General features: G+C 36.0%; 2 protein-coding genes and 1 long non-coding RNA gene across 3 annotated transcripts; all 3 read right to left on the bottom strand.

Annotated features, from left to right (window-relative positions):
- Nucleotides 1-4,850: 4,850 nt before the first annotated feature.
- LOC130749214 (protein disulfide-isomerase 5-1) lies at nucleotides 4,851-7,675 on the bottom strand. Its single transcript, XM_057602537.1, has 5 exons — nucleotides 7,476-7,675; nucleotides 6,984-7,042; nucleotides 6,687-6,862; nucleotides 5,694-5,799; nucleotides 4,851-5,212 (listed from the first exon to the last, which is right to left on the bottom strand). The coding sequence occupies exons 1-4, from the start codon at nucleotides 7,593-7,595 to the stop codon at nucleotides 5,705-5,707; spliced, it is 450 nt and encodes a 149-aa protein (XP_057458520.1). The 5' UTR covers nucleotides 7,596-7,675; the 3' UTR covers nucleotides 4,851-5,212; nucleotides 5,694-5,704.
- Nucleotides 7,676-12,588: 4,913 nt separating this feature from the next.
- On the bottom strand, nucleotides 12,589-16,292 carry LOC130748368 (vicilin-like seed storage protein At2g28490). Its single transcript, XM_057601590.1, has 5 exons — nucleotides 15,774-16,292; nucleotides 15,361-15,542; nucleotides 14,816-14,896; nucleotides 14,298-14,720; nucleotides 12,589-13,518 (listed from the first exon to the last, which is right to left on the bottom strand). Exons 1-5 carry the CDS (start codon nucleotides 16,069-16,071, stop codon nucleotides 13,036-13,038), a joined length of 1,467 nt encoding a protein of 488 aa, XP_057457573.1. The 5' UTR covers nucleotides 16,072-16,292; the 3' UTR covers nucleotides 12,589-13,035.
- Nucleotides 16,293-18,577: 2,285 nt separating this feature from the next.
- Nucleotides 18,578-21,983, bottom strand: LOC130748200 (uncharacterized). The gene is made up of 5 exons (XR_009022623.1): nucleotides 21,645-21,983; nucleotides 20,096-20,180; nucleotides 19,868-20,003; nucleotides 18,782-19,783; nucleotides 18,578-18,702 (listed from the first exon to the last, which is right to left on the bottom strand). It is a non-coding gene; the product is annotated as an uncharacterized LOC130748200 (long non-coding RNA).
- Nucleotides 21,984-25,047: the final 3,064 nt, after the last annotated feature.

The following is a 25,047-nucleotide window of genomic DNA, read 5'->3' on the forward strand; positions in this document are numbered from 1 at the left end:
CAAAACTGGCAGATGTTGGTAGATTTACGCGGGGTAGATGGTCTTGGGACTTCAACTTCAGAAGACAATTCTTCGTCTGGGAGCAAGATATTTACACTGAATTCCTTCGCTGTATCAATTCTGTCTTTCCTTCACCCAGCTCCCCTGACTCCCTCATTTGGTGCCTTGACAATTCTGGATGCTTCTCGGTAAAAGCACTCTGTAAATGGGCGGAGAATAAGACTTTTGATACCACAACTCCTCATATTTCGGTGCAAGTCCAGAAAGTAATTCCTCCTAAGGTAAATCTTCTCCTCTGGCAAGTTTCTAATAATAAGTTAGCAACAAAAGATAATCTCTTGAAGCGGAACGTGGTAGTTAATGAGCTTTGTCATGCGTGTGAGTTAACACTGGAAACAGCACCTCATCTCTTCCTCCACTGTGTGAAAATTTGGCCATTGTGGTGCGCTATCATGCTTCGAGAGGGAATACAATGGGTTATACCAGGCTCTCTCTCCATTTTGCTGGAAGAATGGGACTATCTTGCTGTTATTACTGATAAATTACTATGGAAAATTATTCCAGCAGCTTTAGTATGGTCACTTTGGCTTGGTAGGAACGATGGCTTGTTCAAGGACAAGTGTTTTTCCTCTCAAGAGGTATGGGATATGCACCTCTTGAGGGCAGCATGGTGGGTGAAGGGCTCCTGGCCAGAGTGTCCATACGATATCTCTCAACTCCTATCCAACTACTGTCATATCAAAATTAGGAAGAAATTACCTGGCCCGCGTGTTGCTACTTGGGATCCTCCGCAGCTGGGTATTCTCAAATTTAACGTAGATGGATCATCGTTTGGTAACCCGGGTCCATGCGGTGTTGGAGGTCTGATCCGTAATGCGAACCAACAAATTCTGGGGATGTTTTCCAAAAATGTTGGAGAAGGTTGGGCTTATGCAGCTGAGGTGAAGGCTATCTTGATGGCATTACTGTTTTGTCAACAATTCTTGCTGAGCAATATCATAATTGAAAGTGATTCCTCCTTGGCTGTGGGGTGGGTCAATCTGAAAAGCAACAGGCCATGGGCTTTGATCAATGACCTCAATCAAATTGACTATCTCATACCACAAGTTAACTGTCTCAGCATCCATCACATTTTCCGGGAAGCCAATGATAAAGCTGATCAGCTAGCTAAGGAAGGAGTAACCCGTGAATCTCCCTTGTGGATTTGTAATGTATCTAATCCCACTGTGCTAGAAAGTTGATTTCTGTGTTCTGGTGCCTTGTTTCTGGTCTTCCTGGTCCACTGGTTCTTTTGCTGCTATGTTTCCTTCAATATTGGTGTTTTGTTTGGCTGCTTTTCTGGTTGCGTCCTGAGTGTGCAGCTGCCCCGTCAGGATCTGCCTTGATTGCTGGTCGCTTGCTCCTCGCTGCTTGGCGTTCCCTCTTCTCTGTTTAGCTTCTGCATTGTTTTGCTTTTCCTTGTTGTTTTGTAGCTTATCTGTGTAGTGCTCTATTATTTCCCTTTGTGTTCTTGTTTCTGTCTTTTCCCTGCTACTCTTTGTACTGGCTCTCTTTGCTGGTTGGTCGTTCTCCAATCTAGCTTTATATATTCTATTTTGGTTTTCCAAAAAAAAAACTTTAGAGATTTTTTATGCATATGTAACGTGAGATATTGTTTTATATAAAAAATATTATATTTTTTTTTTAAACAATCATTATACTCTAAACTAATTGATTGATATTGTGTTAAATTACAAATAAAATCAAATGAGATACCAACCGAATTTATTCAGTTATAAATGGAGAGGAGAAATTTCTGCACCAAAAATTTATTACCAAAACAAATCTGGCTAATTTAAAAATTTTAAATATGAGAAACTTTTTTATAAAATATTAAAATCTTCTTTTTAATTTTAGGGATTTCTTTATGCATATGTAATGTGAGATTTTGTTTTATATAAAAAGTATCATTATATTTTTTTAAACAATCATTATATTCTGAACTAATTGATTGATATTATGTTAAATTTCAAATAAAATCAAATGGGATACCAACCGAATGCATTCAGTTATAAATGGAGAGGAGAAATTTCTGCACCTAAAATTTATTACCAAAGCAAGTCTATGTTGGCTAATTTAAAATCTATGCAAAATTATTTTTGTCGGTTTAAGGTTCGTAAATTTTGTACAAAGTCTGATATATTGCTATTTTATGACTTCAAATAAACAAAATGATGTCATATTTTGTGATTTATCTTTCACAACCCTAATTTGTGCTACTATCAGATTTTTTTTCCCATGATTAATATGTTTTTATCATCTGCTTTATTATAATTGTTCTTACATTCTTAGTATGTTAAATTTTTTATAATTTAAAATATTAATCGATGTATCAAATACAATAGACACATTCTTTTTTTTTCCATGATTAATATGTGTTTATCATCTGCTTCATTATGATTTTTCTTACATTCTTAGTATCTTAAATTTTTTTATAATTTAAAATATAATCGATGTATCAAATACAATAAACATATTCCCCGTGCAACGCACGGGTAAAAAAAATCACTAGTTTGAATTGAAATTTGAAAAAAATAATAATTTATATTATTTAAAAAGATAAAAAGAAAAATAGATCAAGGGGGGAATTTATCTTTATTTCTAATAAAAAAAATAATCTAAATTTGCATCATGAGTTCAAGCAATAAAGGTGATTTACTACATTTTTGGACTGATTCAATCATTCATTATTTTATTTATGAAATACTTAGGCTATGTTTGGATTCATAATAGGGATTAGGAGGAAATGAGATACAATATAACGAAATGGAGCGGAATGGAATGAAATGAAAATTTCACTCCATTGATTGGGTATTCTATAATGAAATGGAAGAAATTACCACTCCATTTTGTAGATAACGAATGAAGCAGAATGAATTATAATTTTTTTATACCTATATTACTCTTACTTAAATTCAAAGGGACAATAAACCATACACAAACTCAAGTGAGTGCTTCTAGATTAATGAGCACTTTTTCGTTTGAGAAAGGAAAATTCGATTTTCTATTTTATTGTACAGATAGTTCTCCTGCAAAACCAAATGTCCTGTTTTTTAATTTTTATCTATCTACATCTAATTTTGTTTTACAAAATAATATATCAAGAAAAACATGAGGAACGCACAAGCAACGCAAGGAAGGAAAAAGGAGCAAGCGCATGAACAAGCTGCAAAATAGAAATAGGGAAAATAACGGTGGAACAAAATGATATAGGAACGATAAAGGAACCATAACGATGTAGAGACCATGAGGAAAGGAAGAAGAAAGAAGAACGAAGCAGAGACCACATTATGAGGATTGAAGAATAATGATGTAATTGTTGTTTGTAGGGATAAAACTATAAATCCTCTTATGAATTATTTTTTTTTATATGCAGGACACCCCAATTTTATATATTGATAATTATGAAAATAATTACCAAGCAAGTTTATCATTCTAACCCCTTAATTTTATTTCTTTTATTATTATGATATTAAATTGAAATATCATACGTAGAATTATCATCCTAAAGATCTTTCCAAATTAACATTAACATCTATTATTTTTAAGAAAATATTAATATATAAATTCATAAGTAAACTAATTTTTTTTACGATTTAATTCATTAAATATATATTTCTAACAAAGATTTATATATTTATGCAGTTAAAAAGTTGTTTAAAAAATATTTGTGCAATTAAAATTACAAAAATTAAAAAAAGATAATACTACAGAAATTTAATCATAAAGTCACCCGTGCAGTGCACGGGTATTCAACTAGTGTAATTGATTTTATTGTAAATATATACTAAAAAATAACTGATAAAAGTACTTGAATATTAATTAATTAATTAATTAATTATTACGTCAGCAAATATTTATCAGATCATTCTCACATGATTTATTGATTTTATTCATTCATTCTCACATGGAACTTTTTTCTTTAAAAAAAAAAGAAAGATTTTTTTAAAAAAAAAAGAAGCAAAAATTTATTTTAGGTTTATCTCAAATTTACTCAAAGATATTGGCTTAGTCCATGCAATGGATATTACAAACTTTCAGGACGGAGAGCTTGCAGAAAGAGCAATATTGATTATTACATGCTCTATCAAACAAGTGATCCCCAACTAGTTTGGCTTCTCAAAGTAACCCTACATATTTTCTTTTTTGAACTCGGATTCCTTCCACAGTTTACAGTACCATTCATACTTGTGTCTGTGGTTCTTCCTCGATCTTCTGTTAGCAGGCACTGGTGTCTATCCTAAATTTCATAGGTTCTAAGTTCTAAGATCAAGTACCACAAATCTTACGCATCTTTAATCAAAGAATCTCTCTGGAGCTTATATCATGTTTGGATCAGCTTCTGTTCATTCAAAATCAGTTCTAAAATCCAGAAATTACTCACATAAATTTCTCCCCAAAATCGACTTTGCATTAAAAATAAATCGTAGAAGAATTTCCAAACATACACTATTCTATTAGTCTAGCAGCCAAATGGAATGTTCAAGTCGATCCAATGGAGGATATATTGCCCCTCAATTCTTCTTGAAAGTGATGGAAGTAACTTCAAGGGCTCCACCGGAAACCCATCGAGTTATTCTATACCACCAATTCAACAGGTTGCACTCTATCAATAACATCCTTTGAATAATGCTCTGTTTTAGACTAATACATCCCCTTGACTAATGTCATTAAACACCACCACCTCATGCTCTTCATGTTTTGAAGCAGCTAAGAATTCTGGATGGGGTTAGTCCGTGTTCAAAAAGAATATTATAGGATGGTATAATCCTATAACCTCACTTGTGTTTTGTTTATTTACTTGACGGCAATGACGTAACATAATTTCTTAAGCCGGTTCCATAAAATACAACATTTTGAGCATTCAAGAAATGGAATGATATAAAACAAATCCTGAAGCATGGCATGATGCCTGATTAAACATCAATGGCTGTCGAATTGAAACTTTAGAGTGAATAAGATGCTATCAGTTTTGTAGATTGAAAGTAACAAAAAGTGCTAGTGTACAAAATTAGTCCTAAACTCACAACTGTGTGGTCACAGTGTCACACAAATAAATGCTGATCAGAACAGAGCAGAGTAGTTCTTCGCTAAAACCAGCCTTACCCCAAGGTGTATGAGCACGGCCTGGAGTCTGCAATAAAGACCTGGTTACGATCCAGGTGATGACGTACTGCACAAGAAGCAACTATAATCAATGGCATTATATAAACAGACAACAACAAAAGCTTTAACCCACTAGTAGGATTATCTAAAAGATTCAACATGCCATAATGTCCTATTGTGAAACATATCAAAAGATCAACCATTTAAATGTAATCCAATCATTTATAATTCAGAATATGGGGGCAAAAATACTTCAAACTTAAGATCATTACCCAAAAAAGTGGTGAGCTAGTTAATATTTTGACTTAATTAACAATTCTGAGTTAATGAATCCTAAACTGATACTTTGTTCACTCGAATATCTGAAGTGTAACTGCCACAAACAAATATCAAAAGTCAAAAGATAAATGGCTGCCAAACACTGATCAATTTAGCACCGTTCCTGATATTTAATGACCTCCCTTACACCATTCTATTACAAAGATTCCATTGAGAGAATAACAAATATAACTGGCATCGGGTGGATGCCTTGGTACTTGGTAGTATACCTCAAAAGTTGTTATAATTCTTTATCGCTGTCAAGCTGTGCTTTTGCTGCTGCCTTTTCAGCTTCTTCCAAAACAAAGGTTTTCAATAATTCAACATCCCTTGTACCTGATCATTCACACAGCATGCAAAGTAAGATTAAATTTATAATGTACCACTTCTCCATTTAGCTTTGCGAGAACAGGAGATGGGGGTAGCTATTACAAGTTTCCTCTAAATAAATCATATAAAAAAAAATACGGTAAAAATTAAGCTAAAAGACCATAATTTGTTTTTACTTAAAATTTAAGAATATGTTTCTTCCTTCAAGGCTGATAAAATAAAATAAATCATAAAAAGCGTAAGTTCATTTCTATCAGGCAGTTCATAGAAGTCCCTCAGTTAATTGTAATGGGGAAACTTTCTGAAAAAGGGCTTTGAATCGCTGAACTTATAAGTAGATTGGACTCTAACATGACAGATGTGATGTGAGGCTATATGCTATGCTACCTTACATCATTACCATAGATATATAATAACCATAGACTTACAGAGGTATAAGCCACAATCTCTGATAAGTAGAAAACTCATTTGGTTTATCATCATTATTTAAAACAAGTGAAAGGGGTCGTGCCATCTTGCACCTATCCAAAGATAAGTGTTAAAGCCAACATTATCTCATAAGCGTAGTTATATAATTCCACATTCATGTTTTGCAGAGAAAGGTTTTACTTATATTGAATCAATGGCTGATGTGATGCCTTGTTTGGTTTTCCAGAATTATAGATATAAGAACTCCAAGAGAACTCTAATTTTTTTATCCTTAACCTTAACCTTAACCCAAGGTAAGTTATGCACCGGAAATCAATGGACACAAGCAAACATGAAAGATCAGCAAGACATGATAATTCAAAGTGAAGGGTTGAGGATGTGAATTAAGTTGAAGATACAGCGGAATTGAGCAGAATCCAGTAAAACTCATCTTTTGCAAAAGGGAAAAAAGGAATTATAATTACCTTGGTATCTGGCAACTTCTTCGCCATCATAGAAAACCTTAAAGGTAGGATATGAATGAATATCAACTTTGGAACAGACTGGTTTTTCCGTGCTGCAATCCACTTCTCCAATCTCTATTTCATCTTCTCCTTCCATAGCCGTCCCCAAATCATCCCACAACGAACCCAGATTCTTACTGACAACATTATAATCATTTTACATGTAAGCCAACTTAATGAAATAAAAAAAAAAAACTAGTTCAGGCTTCAGCATCAAGTTTAAGCTATAATAGAAGAGTGCAAAAAAGAATTAATCACCAATGCTTGCACCAGGGAACGCAGAATTTCACAAACCACGCAGTATCCTTCTCCTTGATCTAGACACAAAAAAAGAAAAAAATTAAATCGAGAATAAAAACCATAGCAATAACGAAAGGGAAAACCTAGTTCTATAAAGCTCCCCCTATGCGCGAGGTCCAGGAAGGGGCCGGAACCACTCCGCGGATCAAATGTAGGCAGCTTTACCTTGCATTTTCGCAAGAGACTGATCCCACGGATCGAACCTATGACCGCAAAGTCACATAGCTGCAACCTGCTCGCCCTCGAATAATGATCGAGAAATATTTCTATAAAACCCCTAATTGAACAACTTATATCCCTAGCTTGCATCGAACATCATTGTAATTTTATTTTTCAAAAAATAAAATAAAATGAAAACAGGAAATTCAACATGGGTATGATAATTTCAAACGAAGCATAAATTACGAAGATTATATAAAAAAAAAAAGAGAGAGAGGGTGTAGTACGAACCTTATCAGAGAAAGTGTCAGAGGTTAAGGTTATAACCTCAGATTGGGTGAGAAGGAAGAAGGTGAGGAGAAGAAGAAGAAGAAGAAGGAGAAGAGAGGGTGCAAATTTCTGAGTTCTCATTGTTGATCTGCGTTTGCTCCCTGCCTGCGCCACCCAAAAATTTAGTCTGCAGATCTTGCAGGCACGTGGTACGGCGGAGATAATTTTTAAGGTTAATAGAAGCTTTAAAAAAAAAAAAAAACTAATTTAAAAATGCATTAAGCAAAACAATAAGGGCTATTGAGTTATTACATCAAAGCTGGATTAAGGAAACAAGTGCTTCATGGATTTTCTCAATTCAAATAAAATAACCTAAAGAATAAGAAGTTTAACCGACGAAACCACAATAGAGTTACTAGATCTACGAACAAATAATAAATCAATAGAATCAAAAGAAGAAATCAAGTTATGGAGACCATTAACGAAAGAATTGAAATAAGAGCATCTCGGGAAGGTCTTCTTCAAGAGTCAAACAAGAGCATACAATTTGTCCCTAAATAGACCCGATAGAAACAAAGATCAAAAGCCAGGGAGAAAGCCCAATGAAAGCACATAGCCTATGCAAGAACAAGAAATAAGACATCAAGAGATGCTGAGGTCGTCGTAGCAAGGACATCGTCGTTAGAATCTCGTGCAATAAAACTAAAACCACTTGAATCAGAAGCGGATACATAAGCATCAAATTTAACCTTCACCACACCTCAAGGAGGTCGCGCCAGACAGAAGGGAGCTCCCTCGATGCTGGTTTAACTAGGAAGGCACCTTTGGATCCATCTCCATGCCCCGACCAACAGATTGGAGAAGATTCAAACAAACACGCCAAGTTGTCTCCTTGCATCGAGGAAAATAATTCGCTTTTCACAATTTTCTCCATAACGCACACATAAGGACGACGACCCCGAAGACAAAGACAAGGTCACACACCCCTAGCGTCTAATAAAATGAAAACATGTTTTTGTCGAATATTGTCAATCCGGAAAATGAGACTAGAAGAAAATATCGTCCTAATTATGTGAAGATAAAGGAATAGTCATAACTCTATGAGTCGTAGGAGGCCCAAACACAAACTCCATCAACTACCGATTTTAACCAGAAGAAGAATGAGCCATTAAACTTTTAACTCATGTAATGTTAAACTCTTGAGCAGCATCCTCACAATAGCTAAGGAAGTTCCTTGGGGAAACCAATGATCTCCCTAGGATTTTACACATATTACATTACTAATATGCTAGGAACCACCTTCTCGCATGACTTGACTTGCCTTTTTGATACTACTTCAAGCATAACTAGGCCCGTAACATTTCTTTTCCTGGAAAACATTTACCATTATGCAACTAAACCAATCGCATATAAAGGTTCGGGGAATACTAATTCAAGTTTAAAAATGATCCCAAAACGACTAATTAAGTCCAAGCACTTCAGATCAAGTCAAGACAAGGGTTATTTGAAATCACACCTAATTTGAAGCATTCATGTTCAAAGACACAAACCCATGACCAAAAGCACTTATCCACGTCCAGAAGCACTAGCCCACATTCTGGAGTGGTTAATGGACTTGAAGAGTAGCTCATGAATTCCAGCACAGTTGAAGGGCTCGAGGTTCAAGTATTGAGTTCAAGCTTCAATGTTATGCTGAACTCAATACAATCATATTGAATGGAGCTTCCTGCAGATGGTGATGGTTTCTATGGGTTTCCCTATGAGTTTAATTGATACAATTATGAGATGTGTTACGACGCCTACTTTCTCCATTTTATTGAATGGGTTCCTGGGAAGAGCTTTCCAAGCATCTAGAGGTTTGAGACAGGGTGACCCTCTCTCCCCATATTTATTCATATTGTGTGCTGAGGTGTTTTCAGGCCTTATTTTGAGATTTCAGCGCCAGTTTCTTCATGGTGTGAGGATTGCGCCTCGTGCACCGGAGATATCAAAATAAAATTCCACAGATGACAGCCTTGTGTTTTTCTAGGAAAACGTTCAGGAGGCAGATGAAGTGGCTAGGATCTTATCTAAGTATGAACAGGTCTCTAGCTAGCTTATTAATTTGGATAGTTCTGAACTCTCTTTTAGCCGAAATGTTCTTAAGGATAGGAGAAATGCCCTGCAGGGTCGGTTACAGATTAAGGCAGTTGAGAGTCATCCCAAGTACTTGGGGCTGCCTACGTTTTTCGGGAGATCAAAACAGAAAGTTTTCAATTTTGTGCAAGAAATAGTGTGGAAGAAGCTGAAAGGGTGGAATGAGAAGTTCTTATCCACTGCTAGTAGGGACGTCCTTATTAAATATATGGTGCTGGCTATCCCGACTTACATTATGGGGTGTTTTTCTTTGCCGTTGGGCCTGTGTGAACACATTGAGAGTATGATTAGTCGGCCTTTTTGAGGAAGTAGGCAATGGGAGAGAAGAATTCAATAGGTGAATTGGGATGCGATGTGTGCAAGGAAAGGGAATGAGGGAATAGGTTTTGGAAGATTTAAAGCTTTTGATGATGCTCTCTTGGCTAAACAAGGTTGGAGGTTTATGTAGTGCCCTGATTTTTTGCTGGCTCGCTGTTTGAAGGTGCGTTATTTCCCCGAACAAATGTTTTAAAAGTCGCGGTGGGATTCTCTCCAAGCTATACTGGGCGGAGCATTCAACAAGCTACTTGGATTTAGAAAATGTATTTTTTTAGGATTGGAAATGGGTGTGAAGTGAATATATGGGAGGGTGCTTGGCTTCCCTATCAGAATGGTTTTAAACCTTGGTCCCCAAGACCTCAGGAGTGCACAGTGTCCTCGGTTTTTGATCTAATTGATAGAGAGAATATGTGTTGGAAGAAAAGTGTAGTGAAACAACTTTTCTATGCCTTTTGAGGTGGAGTAGATTATGAGAATTCCACTTATGAACGTCTCTAAGAGTAACCGTTTGGTGTGGGCAGCAAATACGCATGGAAACTATAGTGTAAAGTTTCCTTACAATTGTATCAGGGATTGGGAAAGTGCAGAGGTGCAGGGAGGTTCGGGTATTGAGGACAACCATGTATGGAGGAGGCTTTGGAAGTTGCAGATACTGCCAAGGGAGGCTCACTTTATATGGCGAGTTCTAAAGAAGATTTTCTCGGTGAGAAGCAAGCTTTGGACTCGAGGAGTTCCGATGGATCCTTGTTGTTCTAGGTGTGAGAGTGGGGTTGGAACCATGGACCATGCGTTTTGGGACTGTGATTGGAGTCGTTGAGTTTGGTTTATATGCCTTGGGTCTTTCGTGGAGCACAGCGCCGGAGGTAGGAGTTAGTGAGTGGGTGGTGGATATGATTTTGAATGCTCCTGTGGAAATAACTGAGCTAGTATGTGTCTTGTTGTACCTGATATGGAAGGCACACAACCTCTGCTGTTTTGAAGGAATTTTTTGGATTGTCAGCAAGTGGCCCAAGCTGCACATACAGGTTTGCACCAGTACCACGAGCTTCTTGCTCTTGTCCCTCCATGTGTGGTGCAAAATGCTGCTTCGTCTGCTTGAGCGTGGTGCCCACCACCACCGGAGATGGTCAAAGTGAACACCGATGCAGCTTGTCGAGGAGATGATTGGGGTATGGAGGCAGTGGCGGATCCAGGACCCGGGGTCAGAGGGTTCAAATTTTTCAAATGAACACATCGGTAAAAATATAATTAAAAACAACTTTAATATGTGCATACATCATAAATTATACAAGTCATAGTTGTCCTCTACGTGATTTCATATTCTGAAATCGTTGAACAACTTACACTAACACCAGCGATCATTTTCTCCCCTCAATCGAGGAAAAACTGAATAAAGTTAAATATTACATAAAACTTGCAGAAAAATATAAAAACGACTTTCTCTTATCATTTTACTTGTTAACGAAAATAACAGCCAAATAAGTAAAAATAGAGGAAAAAGTATCCGCCACTTGAAATTTTATATCTGCAAATATTTATGTATATATGCACATGCATATGTATGTATGATTCATTAATATCTGTTATTTTAGTATCACTTTTGACATTCAATAATTATTTCTTATACTTCTAGGTAGGGGTGTACAAGACCCGGCCCTACCCGCCAACCCGTCCCGGCCCAAGCCTTTAGGGCCGGGTTGAACCCGGCCCGATTATTAAAAGAGACCGGGTTCGGGTTGATCTTTGAGTTACCCGACTTCAGGTAGGGTCGGGTTCGGGTTGACACTCGGGTCACCCGGCCCGTCCCACATGTATATTTTATAAAATTTTAATTTGTTATAATGATTAAAATGTGATACATGGTGCTCAAATTTATCTTACCATGTAGATGAGATTAAATGTCTAACATCTACCTTATGAATTAAATAAACGTTTGTCAAACTATGCACACTTTCATGTTCTAACAAGAGAAAATCATGTGTGTGTATTATGCATATGTAAGACATGTGAAGAAATGATCAAACAAAATGTAAACCTCAAGTGCAATAGATTATGAAAGAATTGGATCCTTTCAAGTTATTTCTTTCAAAAAATAGTTCCAACTTATAACTCTTTTACTATGTTATTATCTTTAAATTTTACAATTAGTATCAAATAGTCTTAAACTTATTGTCCCTCGGGCCAACCCGGTCCCGTCCTACATAAACCCGTCCTAAATTGGACCCGCATAATGTCGGGTTGCTTCGGGTCTAGGGACGGGTTAGGGTCTATGAATTGACCCGATCAATATTTAGGGCCGGGTTAGGGTTAACTAAAACCCGTCCCAACCCGTCCCTTGTACACCCCTACTTCTAGGGACTGAGACTGCAATTGAACTTCTTTTGTGCTATACTGAATTCATGCTCCTTCATTCTGTTTATGTTATTGGTTGTCTACAAATGAAATTACCAAATTTGATAAATCCAGTTATGAAAAACTTTGCGAAAAGAACCTCTTATGGTAACTGTTGAGTATTACAAGAGAATGAGTCGGTTGTCATAAAAATAAGCTACCTATTGACTACATAGTACATAAGAATATAAAAAGTATACAGAAAATACTTAACAATTTTGTTAACCAAGCAATTAGAATAGCCGAATAGGGATATTAACAGCGGTGCGTCAACTCATTGTTATTCATGTAGTAAAAAAGTATTCACTCATTTAGTGGAGATTACATGGGATGATGATGATTACAGTACAGATTACTTCACCTATCTCCAATCAGCATTTTGCAAAATATCTTAGTTTAAATTGACCAACTGAGATGAGAAATCTAAACTAAAACACCATGTGCTTGCAAAATTCTCTTTGGATCATGGAGATGAGTCTTGGTTTCAATGTGTTCCTCCATCTATTTCACTCATGTATCATCTCGGATATTCTTCCGATTATATTTTATTATTCTAATGCAAGCTTGTCTTTCCGTAAATATAAAAAATAGAACATCAAACAAGAAAAAAAGAGAAAAGGAAGGATAACTCAAAAAAAAAAAGTCGAATTGGCTAAAAATCTAGCCCCTCTTATAACCTCAATGTTTCACCAGATTATTCTCACTAGCACTGCCCCAAAATATTCCTCTAATTATCTCAATAATAAAAAAATGGAGCTCGATATCGATAACCCGAAATCAATCCATTCCTTCGAATCCACTCCTCCTCCTCCTCCCTCCTCTTCTGATTCTGGTATACACGTGCAGCCCATGGAGTGGGTAGTATCACAGCCTCTTGTTGTGCATTAACCACATGCCTCATCGTTTCCTCACTCACCCCAAATGCAGTTGCAAGCTCAGGCCCCATCATGGTCCTCAGAAGCGACGTTGCACCCACCAAAAACTGTGGCCTGTTCTTCCTTGCAGAGGTGGTGAACCCAAAGAACTCTAGTGATCCACTTTGTGATGCTATTTGGCAAAATGGGAAGTACCTTGGAACAAAGAACACGTCCCCTTCTTTGATATGTGTGTCCATTGCATTGCTCCCGTTTGGAAACACAATTTGGATTCTACCAGATCCTTTCAGCACTACTCCATACTCTGTTGCCCTTGGATTCAAATGGGGTGTCATCATTGATCCCTGCCATAATAGAGTGAGCACAATGAAAATGAAACTTGTGCCATATCTTTTGTATATGTACACACTATATGGATCTTCTGAAGCTCTCTAGTGCAAATTCTTGGCTTTTAATTCTTGCATTAAATGGTTCATAGTGATTAATAAAAAATTGAAGTATCAAGGTGTTTAAGAACTTGTTCTTTTACTGCTGCAAAGGGAGTAGAGCATCCAAATTCATGTACACATACATCTTTCATGAGATGATGATGTGTTAGATGGATTTGGATTCCATATAATTGGGGAATTCTAAATTCACGTTGTCAATGAATTTGAGTTGATCAAGATTGGACGACTCATATCTTGAGTTTATGTTAGCCATCCAATTTTAAAAGAACATTTGAGTTGACCGAATGATCGAATTCATTCACTGAGTACATGAATTTATGATTTTCCTGACTGTACATAATCCAAATCTGCGGTAGATCTGTCATTGCATTTTATCCACATACAAGATTAAACTTAAACTTACCGACCACAAGTTTATATGCTTTTAATTTCTTTTCATAATTCTTTTCAAATTAAAAATTCTTTTCATAATTATACCTACATATTGAATACTTGGAATTCCAAAAACACTTTACTTAGTACACCATTTTTATCACATAGTTATCACTATTGAGTGAAATTCATGCTAGATCCATTAAATTATGTGAATTTTACTTCTTATCTGGTGTAACTATTCCATACTATGGTGGAAATATTGTATTAACGAATGTTAAGCACTTCTGTAACTGGCTTACCGCTTTGAGATTGACGTGATAAATTCCAATGCCAGAGCTTTTGAGTGGTGAATAATCAGAGCCATCTAAAGCAACACTCCAACCATAATTGTTAATAAAATCTGGTTTTCTGTCATAAAGGTTGCAAGAGTGAGGAGATTTATCGGTAAACTTTTGATCCCTAATATTCTTGTTGTCATCTCCAACTCCAAGCACAGATTCCAAGAGTTTCCTCCAAGACCAACTTGCTTGTTGCTCTTCTTCTTCTTCATCATCACTCTCTTCTTGGCATTGCACCATTCTCTTCAGGTGCTGCAATTTCTCTTCCTCCTTCAGTTGAAGAAACTTGTTCCATATGTTTGTTGCACTTGAATGATCACCCAAATGCACAATAGGGCCCTCATGTTGCCTGGTGAAGATTTTCCTCAACTCAGGTCCTGTTGCCTGTGATTTACAAGAGAACTTTGTTAGTGTTTTGTGTATGAATGTTGGTGATTTGGTTTTCCATGGTGCTATTTAATGAAAGATTGTTAGCTTACATTAAATACAGTTTCAAGGATTTCTGGCTCAAATCCAGAAAGCACTGATGCTGGATTAGCTCCTCCTCCAATATAGAAGGACTGCAACATTAACATATATTTAGCCCAATGAAATGCATTAGATCTTGAAATATTAATAAAACTAAAGTTACTGCTATAAAGCTTCTGTTATGCGTGAGATCCTAGGAGGAATCTGACCCATTTTATAGATATTAATGTAGAAAACCTTACCTTACATTTTTGCAAGAGACCTGATACAGTTCAAATTTGTGACCACAAAATCACGTGGCAATAACTTTACCATTGAGCCTAAGCTCGCACTCACATCTTAAAATATTGATCAAAATTATACATCACCACTAAGTTATTAAGGATGCATGCATGTGCCCCCGAGGGTTAACCTAAGTGATAAGAGTTCTGGGACGATATGAGTTGGGGGAATGAAGAGTGAAGAAGTCAGGATTCAAACCTTGATAAATGAACTAATTTACTAACATTATTAACAATTAACATTGTTCTATACAAAAACGGAATCATGCATGTACCTCGAAAATGCCTACTCCCAAGCTCTCAGCGGGGTCAATGCTACAAATGATGTGAAGTTTTTGACTCTCCCCGGTATTCACCAAATAGAACGCTGAACCAGCTGGAATTTCATACACATCTCCTCTCTTCAATTTCCTTTCTGCTAATTTGTCCTTATATATGAATGCCACCTTTGCTTCCCCTGAAACCAATTTTTAACCCAACTTCCAGATTTCTAATTTTTACAAAAAAGTAAAGGGCATTCTAACTTCTAAGGTATCTATAAATAAATAAACTAGATACACATGGAGGTAAAAAATAGAGATCCTTTTCCTATTGTATGTTTAGAAACCTTTATACCATTGATTCTAAAATTAAAATCAGCTTTAAAAAGAAACGTCCGAATTGATTCTGAGAAAATAGAAGTTGGTACCTGAACGTACAAACATGACTAAACTAGAGTCTAGGTACTGAGGAACAAAGAGAGATCTTGGTTCCATGGTGATGAAACCAATGTGCAAACGTCTCTCAGAAACCCTGCCACCATAGCTTTCCAGCACTCGCATCTCCCCTGCATCAGTCTTGGCCACACTCTTAGATTTCTGTAGCATGAACAATTTGTCTGGCCTTGGAGACCCCTCTTCAAGCTCTGTTACCCAATACCCCATTGTCACAGCCACACCATGACAAAGAACAAGGAGCAATATCAAAAGGGTAGCTTTATCCCCCATAGTTTCTTTGTTACACTGCAGCAGTGCAGCACTCTTGTGTGTTTTTTGTTGCTTGTAATTTGATCCTTGAGTGATGAGGGAAATGGAGGGTCTATAATGATAGAAGCAGAGAATTTCAAGGGAGACATGTGTCAACCATGTAGAATCAGAAGGAGCTTAGTGACCATGTATAAAGTCGTGTTAATTGAGCTCCTCCTTCGGAGAAAACATCCGATCAAAGAAAGACAAAGTCTGTGCTTGAATTTTTAACTTATAAATTTTAGGTTTAAATACTCTAAAGGTGTATGAAATTGTCTCTCGTACGAAAATAAGTCCCTGAATTTTTTTTTTCTGATTCCGAATCCCTGGAATTTTTTTATAATTAAAATAAGTCCTTACTCGTATTTCCGGCTTATCTAGCTTAATTTTTGCTTAGCCAAATATTCCACGTGGCTTTTTTTTAAATACACATGGATTAAAAAAATAAAAATAAAAATTTAAATATAAAATTAAAATCCTATTAACCTAATTAACCCTAAATCTACGTTAAAAAAAAAACCTAAATCTAATTAACCCTAAATCTAATTAATCTAGTTAGATTTAGGGTAATTAATTAGGTTAATAGGATTTTAATATTAAATTTGAATGTTTATTTTTATTTTCTTAATCCATGTGTATTTTAAAAAAATATAAAAATCATGTGGAATAATTGACTCAACAAAAATTAAGCCACATAAGCTTGAAATACGAGTAGGGACCTATTCTGATTAAAAAAAATTCTAGGGATTCGGAATCGGAAAAAACTTTTCTATAGACTTATTTTCGTACGGGAGACAATTTTAGGGACCTCTAGAGTATTTAAGCCTAAATTTTATTATAGCTTTATTGTTATATGACTTCTACTTCCCCGGAACATTTTCCTCTGCTTCATGAGTGTCAGGGATTTAGAAAATGATTTGAAAACAGAGTATAATATTGTAACCGAAATTAATGCTTCCTTTTTAAATAGCAATGGAACAATAGTGACAATTATGCCTTATAATCTTGTATAGAAAATTATATAATGCATCTCTATATCTAAATACACACTAACAAAGTAAGAGTTATTTATAACCATCGGAGTATTTATAGCTTGCGGAAGCGTGGGATAGAGCTTGAGGATGTGTGCCAGTTCTGCCAGGATACTAGTGAGACAGATCAGCATGTTTTGTTTGAGTGCCCAGTGATCTCTCGTTGGTGGTACGCTGTCCACTTGAGCATGCGGTTTCGACTTGGCGACGGAGTGACACACTACGTGCAGCAGATTTAGGACAGTCGTGATGATGAGGTAATTGCCACTGGTTTAACTCTTATTTTTGTGATTTGGGAGCAGCGGAACAAGGATGTTCATGACCAGGTCCAGCCTACTTTGGACGTGATTCTCCAACGCTTAGTTTCATTGCGGTGTGTGGATGATGGTCCTGTCCATGCTCCAACGTCAACCAGCAATGTGAGCTCGGTCGTGGCAGCGTGGTGGAGACCCCCAGAAGGAATTATTAAGCTCAATTTTGACGCATCTTGGACCACGACGGGGGAGCTGCAATGGGTATGATTGCAAGAAATTCCAGTGGAGATGCTGCTACTCACGGGCCCGTTGGCGCTCCTTCTTCCCTTGTGGCGGAGGCCATGGCGTTCCGGTGGTGTTTGTCTTTGGCTAGAGACCTTTGATTCTTTAGAGTGCTTCTTGAGACGGATTGTTTGCAACTCTTTGAGGCTTGGAAGCAGAATAAGCATGGCACATCTTATTTATTTTCTTTTTTACATGACTGTAGAGACTTAGTCTCATCTTTTATTTGTTTTGATTTATCTTTTGTTCGTTGTTCTGGTAACTCAGTAGCTGATTTCTTGGCAAAGAACTCCTCCAAGTTTCCCAACGTTGTTTGGCTTGAGGAGGTTCCGCCAGTTTTGAACCCTTTGGTGGCTTCGGATGTACTAGCCTCTACGGCAATTTGATTTTAATATAATGTTATCCAGTTTTTAAAAAAAAAAACATCGAAGTATCTACATACACTTAATGGGCTGTTAGAAAAGCACTATTCATAAGAGAACTTCCAATCTTGGCCATTCAATTCAGTTTCTGATCTAATGGTTGATTTTCATTCCTCACCTAACCACAGTACTACACCTTCCATCATTCACTTTTTGGTTGATTTTCATTTTCACGTTTCCCCTGATTCCAGCTAAGAGCACTATTCATGCATCACTTTCCTCCTTCCCCATGTTCACCTGTTCAATCAGTCGTACCACCTTCCATGACTCTACTCTACTCCCATCATTCACTTTCTCACTGTTCGAATTAATTGGAAGGTCAGAGGAGAAAGTAAGTAGAGGAAGCTTGCATCAACTAGAGTATAAAGCAGAATAGAAGGTGATGAGAAAGTAGAAGGAGAAGTAGAGGCAAATTTGCATCAACAAGCATGAGAAAGGGAGCATCAAAGAGGTTAGCATTTAGCATACATCTTATAGCAATATTAATAAACATCCAAACTTAACATAAAAAATCAAACTTTACAGTAAAAAATCGTTCTTTTACACTGAATATTGATATTTACATGGAAAAAAAAATCCATCTTCAGTGGCTTGCAAGTCCAGTTTGGTTGACAGGGAGATGATCTGGAGGGGAGAGGAGAGGGATTCAGTTAGTGCAAATTTTAAACAAACAAAATCAAGTAAAAATTTGATTTTTACATACCTCAGAGCCTTAAATGTCCGATCCAGGTGCTTCTTCCCTCGGATTATGGTGAAAAAATCGTTGCTTGGATAGCAACGAGCCTTGCATGCATCAAATCATTTTAAAAATCTCCGATCCAGGTGCTTCTTGACTCGGTTTTGGAGAAAAATGAGGGTTTTCGATCGGCATGGGGCGAAAGTTAGGGTTTTGGATCGGTAAGAAGAAGAAGAAGAAGAAGAAGAGGAAGGGGAAGAGAGGATGATGGGGAGAACGGGAAGATGAGAAGGAGAAAGGGAGGAAGAAGAAGTGAGAAAAAGATAGGAGAAGAGAGGAGGACGAAGACGTTTCAGAGAGAATGAGAGATGAGAGGTGAGCGGCTAGGGTTTTTGGGGTGAGAAAGAGTGGAATGAACTTTATATAGTGGGTGACCTGCTGAGCAGGTCATCCAACTGTTGTTGACCGGTTCCAGACCGGTTTTGACCGGCTGGAGCCGGTTTTTTTTTAGTTTTGACCGGTTTTCTCCCTTTTTTCAGCATTTATTATTTTAAATATTAAGTAAAGTTAATTTTGTATAAATAATCTTTAAATTAATTTTTACTTATTGTAGGTATTGGGACAGGAAATTTGATCAACCGTGAGACATTAAATTTGTGCGAGTATTTCGAAGGAAGCAAGCTTGGAAAATTTAAGTATTAATTGCTTCTTCTTTTTTCTTTAGATGTTCTTATATTTGAATTTAGTTTTTTGTAAGCATATTTGAATTTAGTACATAAGTTTGTTATTTTTTATAAATTCATTTTGCTATAATTAATTACTTTCATATTAATCTTCTTTATCATTTTTATGTTGATCATATGTAAAAATTGTATAATTTACTTTTTATGGCTATGTTTGGTATGTTATTTTAGTTAACTTATAACTTTTTTTCACTAGCTTGAAACTAATTTGACTAGCTTAAAAGTAGTTCTAGAAAATTTTCTTATAAAGGAGCTTATTCCAATAGCTGATAGGTTTTTTACCCTCCTACAATGACAGTATAAAATAAAATCAGAAATTACAAATTATTAAAAATTTGAAAATATATATCTGCATTCACCATTGAATTACCTCCTCAGTAGAGTGTAACCCATGCAGTGTTTTCCTTGGAAATAATTTCAGAAACTCATCATCCATAGGAATATGACGAAAACCATCATCAATGTCACCGAGGGGCACACATGGATCAATAACATGCAAGGACAACCTAATCAAAATCATAAGAGAAACAGTAGTTAAATCCAGAATCCATAATCTCACCAACGAAAAAAGAAAAAAAAGCCTCGCTGTGAACAGTACCCAGCACGAAAAGAAGCAACTTCAGGAATTTCAGGATTCCAAAGGACCTTTGTAGCATTCATTACATTCTGAAGGACCACATTACCTAAAATTAAGATATAATGATTAAATACATTTTTTCTGTCTACAATGTACAAAATAGAATCACCAAATGATAACATGCTTTGAGAATAAGATAAATAAATATAATAGATGAGTTTAATTAACAAAATTACAACAAAGAAACCCTATTTACACAATTAAAGGACAAAGAATCAGTGGCGGATTCAGGACCCCAGGCTCAGGGGGTTCAAATTTTTCAAAAGACCACATCGGTACAAATCTTGTATTGTTTCTTTCTAATCCAAACACTAAAAGCAAATTGAAATCTAAAAACAAATTGAAATCACTTTCAATTGAAATCTAAAAGCAGAATTTTGGTGGCCCGGAATACTTTTTCTTTGCCAAAAAACAATGGACTATGATCTTAATTACATTTTGCAATGAGCTGTTTACATGTTTATCTTACATGCATACATCAGCCATCAACGAATGTAAGAAAAAACAACTAAAAAAACACATAAGATCTTTTTTTATAAGCCAAGGTAACATTAAAAGGCAAAGGGGTGCCACCCATTTACAAAAGAAATCAGATACAATCAAGCAATTAAAGAAAAGAAGAAAACCAGATACAGGGAGAACGAAAACCAAAACAGAACAAGGGGAAAAAATGAGAAATGCACAGAGGTGCTAATATGAAGTACAAGTTCAAATTAAATCATCAACCAGCACACTTTCCCCACAATCCAAACCAAAACCAGTATAATTCTTCAATCATCACCCAAATAACCAGCCATTGTCAACAAGAATTTGAGAGCCACACTATCAACAATCATCATTCACATTGCTCACCTGATGACCTAGACCATAATCAGAATTTTTAATATATCTCATGGCCAATAATCAAGGTCAAGATTGTGCTGTCCAAACAGCACTTACATAGCACAATCACATTCACATAAACAGTTTGCTTCAACCATGTATACAAAGAGTAATCAAAACAAAAGAAAAGAAAGAAAAGAATAGGGGAAATGAATGAAAAGAAATAGATCAGGGTAGGGTAGCAATTAGAGGATAAAAGAAACTACCTAGATAAACCAAGAGTATATATATGATTAAAAGCAAAAGTAGCGCCATCATAATACAAAGTAGACCCAAAGGACAAAGAAAAACATACAGCAGCAAAAAAGAGAAAAAAACAAAACCAGACGAGAAACTTGGGGTCACAACAAGTGAGCATTGGAACAAAAGTTTCAAGAGTCACAAGCTTCAAATCCCCAACAAAGTCTGCTTGAGCAATGGTACACCACCTCAGCAAAGACTCAAATTTCATCTCCTTAAATCTACCCGTACCCGATGTTGGAAATCAGATTGCAGCCTTTAGACATAATAGTGAGAGCATCAAAAATTCAAAATTGCTTTCTTATGTTTCTGAAAAATTATCCCGTTTTGCATAAACATAAGAGAGAGCAAGGAAAATCAAAATCAAAAATCAATTTAGCAACCTTACCTTACCCACCCAGTAACCCTCTGATAGAGATAAAGAGGCAGAGTAGTGAGATAGAGACCGCGAGAGAAAGAGGTGAGGCTGGTGGTGGTGGCCGCTTGGCCGGTGGACGGTGGTGCGTGTGTTTGACTGCTTGACCTAGTGTAAAATTACTCAAACTCAAAGTCTTGTCAATTACTCCTGAATAAAATTGAAGCCATAGTGGGAAGAAGAGGAAGATAAGACCAGAAAGGGAGATAGGGTTCGAAATTAACGTTATTAAAAAAGAGGAAGAGAAGACCAGAAAGGGTTATAGGGTTCGAAATTCATCCTGCTATCTGACACAGGATTTTCGACCAAATGAGAAGAGGGTAAGGTTAAAATGGGCCACCATATTCATATTGAACTATTCTCAATTTTTTTGTTTGGTCCATACATACCCCAGAGCAAAAAAAAATGTTTGAGCCGATGGGCAATTCTTTTTCTATTAAAATCTAAATGTCAAAATTACAAAAATAAATCAAGAAAATAAAATAAAAGGATAACATATTAATAAATAAATGAAGATATCTCAGAAATAATATTAATTTAAAATTTTCCCCCATAAATACAAGGATACAAACAAAAAATAAATGATACCTATTATAGCCATAATTAATAAAGTAGCTCAATAAAAAACTTATTGAGGAATCAATATCAATCAATATCAATATATATTAGAAAAGAAAAACTTATATCAGAATTTAGTGACGTGTCATTCTCACATTAATTCTCATAAAAAATACTTTTTTAAATTTTAAACTTGATTAGGATTTAGATTGTTTATTTTTGATTTTATCTTAATTTATTTCTAAATTTCAATTCATGAGGTGTCACTCTCAGATTAATTCATATGTCAATTTGATGAGGTGTCACTTCCAAATTAATTATCATTTGATATTAAAAATATTTAAAAAAAAACCCTTTATGTACCTAAAAATAAACTTTTTCTTCACCTAAATTTTAATTTCATAACAAATCTTGAAACCGATTTTTAAAAGGTAATTTTAAATATGAGAAATTTTTTCATAAAATATTAAAATTTTAAAAGATTTACCGAAATTATCTAAGATATACCTAGATTAAATAAAAAAGTAAAAATTAAAGAAAAATATTATAAAAAATATTTTATAAAAACTACCAAATCACAATAAAAACTCATAAAATCCGAAAATTCAATAAAAATCCGAAAATTCAATAAAAATATCATAAAATTTAATTAAATATTCTAAAAACAAACTTTTTCTTCACTATAATTTATTTCTCCTATTATAACTAAGGAAAAAAAATACAAATTAGGTAAATTCTGTTATTTGTTTGAAACGAGTTTGTTTTATATTTCAGATTAATAATATATAATCATTTTAAATAATCAAATGTTCATGTATTATCTAATATACACTGAAGTTAAGGAATAATTTAATATCACCTATCTTTTTATAGCAGCAAACATTATTAAAATAAATCTATTTATTTTATAAATTATTGAATTAAAAATTATAACTCATCCATAGAACCATATTATTTAGCTTTGGAATTCAATATGAAGTGAAAGTTAGGATTTTTTTTTAATGTTAGCCGAAGTGATGGGACTAATTTGGCGTAGGGGATCATAAGGGTTAAGTGTGAATGGTACAGGATTCGAATGCAATTCCAAGCTAGCTATTGCACTAACTGTGATGGACGAATGGTTTTTACCTATTATTGATCGAAGCAGTGGGATCAATTTAATCTATAATGTTTTATATAATAGTGGGTAAGCACAACTATGAAGATTGTGAATGAACCATATTTTTGCTTCCTTTCATTTATTTATGATCTTCATTTTTATTGTTTCAGTTTTAATGTTTTATGACCAAGTGGGTTGTGACACCCGGGGCTGAGGAGGGCGGGGAGTGATCGCCGGTGCAGTGAGGCACGAACAAGGAGCGGCTCCTGGCAGGCTTCTAGGCGAAGGGTCACAGGAATGAGCCGATCTCACACCCGAACAAGAGGTATTCCGAGACTGTATAGGGATGGACTATACAGTTGAAGAGGGCATAAGAGATTTGATTGGTACTACTCATAACAACAAGTTGCAACTTCTTTTCGGGAGCCCAACTGATAAGAACTCCATGGTTAAGTGTGCTTGCCTTCGAGCAATATCGTGATGGGTGACCTCCTGGGAAGTTTTCCCGGGAAGTGCACGAGTGAGGACAAAGCGCACTGAAAAGACTCATGTTGTTACCGTGAGGCCAGTCGTCAGATCGGGATGCTACATTGTGGTATCAGAGCCAACATTTCCCAGTACGGTGTGGTTCGAGGACGAACCAAGCGGAAGCTGGTGGGCCTGTGACACCCGGGGCTAACGAGGGCGGGGAGTGATCGCCGGTGCAGTGAGGCACGGACAAGGAGCGGCTCCTGGCAGGCTTCTAGGCGAAGGGTCACAGGAATGAGCCGATCTCACACCCGAACAAGAGGTATTCCGAGACTGTATAGGGATGGACTATACAGTTGAGGAGGGCATAAGAGATTTGATTGGTACTACTCATAACAACAAGTTGCAACTTCTTTTCGGGAGCCCAAGTGATAAGAACTCCATGAATAAGTGTGCTTGCCTTGGAGCAATATCGTGATGGGTGACCTCCTGGGAAGTTTTCCCGGGAAGTGCGCGAGTGATGACAAAGCGCACTGAAAAGACTCGTGTTGTTACCGTGAGGCCAGTCGTCAGATCGGGATGTTACATGGGTAATGTTGACTGTTTGCTAATGTAAGTAGGCAGAAAAGGAAAATATTAGTTTATAAACATTTTATTAAGTGTTGTTTATAACCTCAAATTTTGAATTTTCTTATAGAATGGTTAGCCATGTATTTTAGTATCGTGCTCAAATTTTTTGAACTAAGATGCATAATTTCTTCCTCATATATTTTTTTCTCTATTTTTTTCTCCACCTGGCATTATCTTAACAAACACTTTGCTGAACTGAAGCTTTTTCTGTGAACATTAAACCCTAATACTTGAGTCAAATCAACCACAAAGAGAAAAGAATGAGGCAACAATGGTTTTCAATTTCCGGAAGAACAACTCAATGTTTTGTTAATCTTTCTATGCCAACAAGAATTATTTGCTCTCTTAACAATAAAGCAGACCCTCAATTCATATTCCATCTTATTTATCTATATTTGTTTTCACTTTTTTTAGAGGCATCTCAAAGGAATGTGTCGTAAAAGGTAGTGGAAGAGAAATTGTACTGAAGTTTATAAATCATAATTGTTGGGTGAAGAACAATGAGGTTTTGGAGCAACCAAGGAATTGTCACTACCTTGCCATCTTCAATATGCAGTTTTGGATGTGGGTGCATAAGTGCCCACGTGTTCTCGAGCTTGACAAAAGTCAGCTGGGTTGCTG

The sequence above is a fragment of the Lotus japonicus genome, chromosome 3 (assembly GCF_012489685.1).
Source record: "Lotus japonicus ecotype B-129 chromosome 3, LjGifu_v1.2".
Classification (NCBI taxonomy): Eukaryota; Viridiplantae; Streptophyta; class Magnoliopsida; order Fabales; family Fabaceae; genus Lotus; species Lotus japonicus.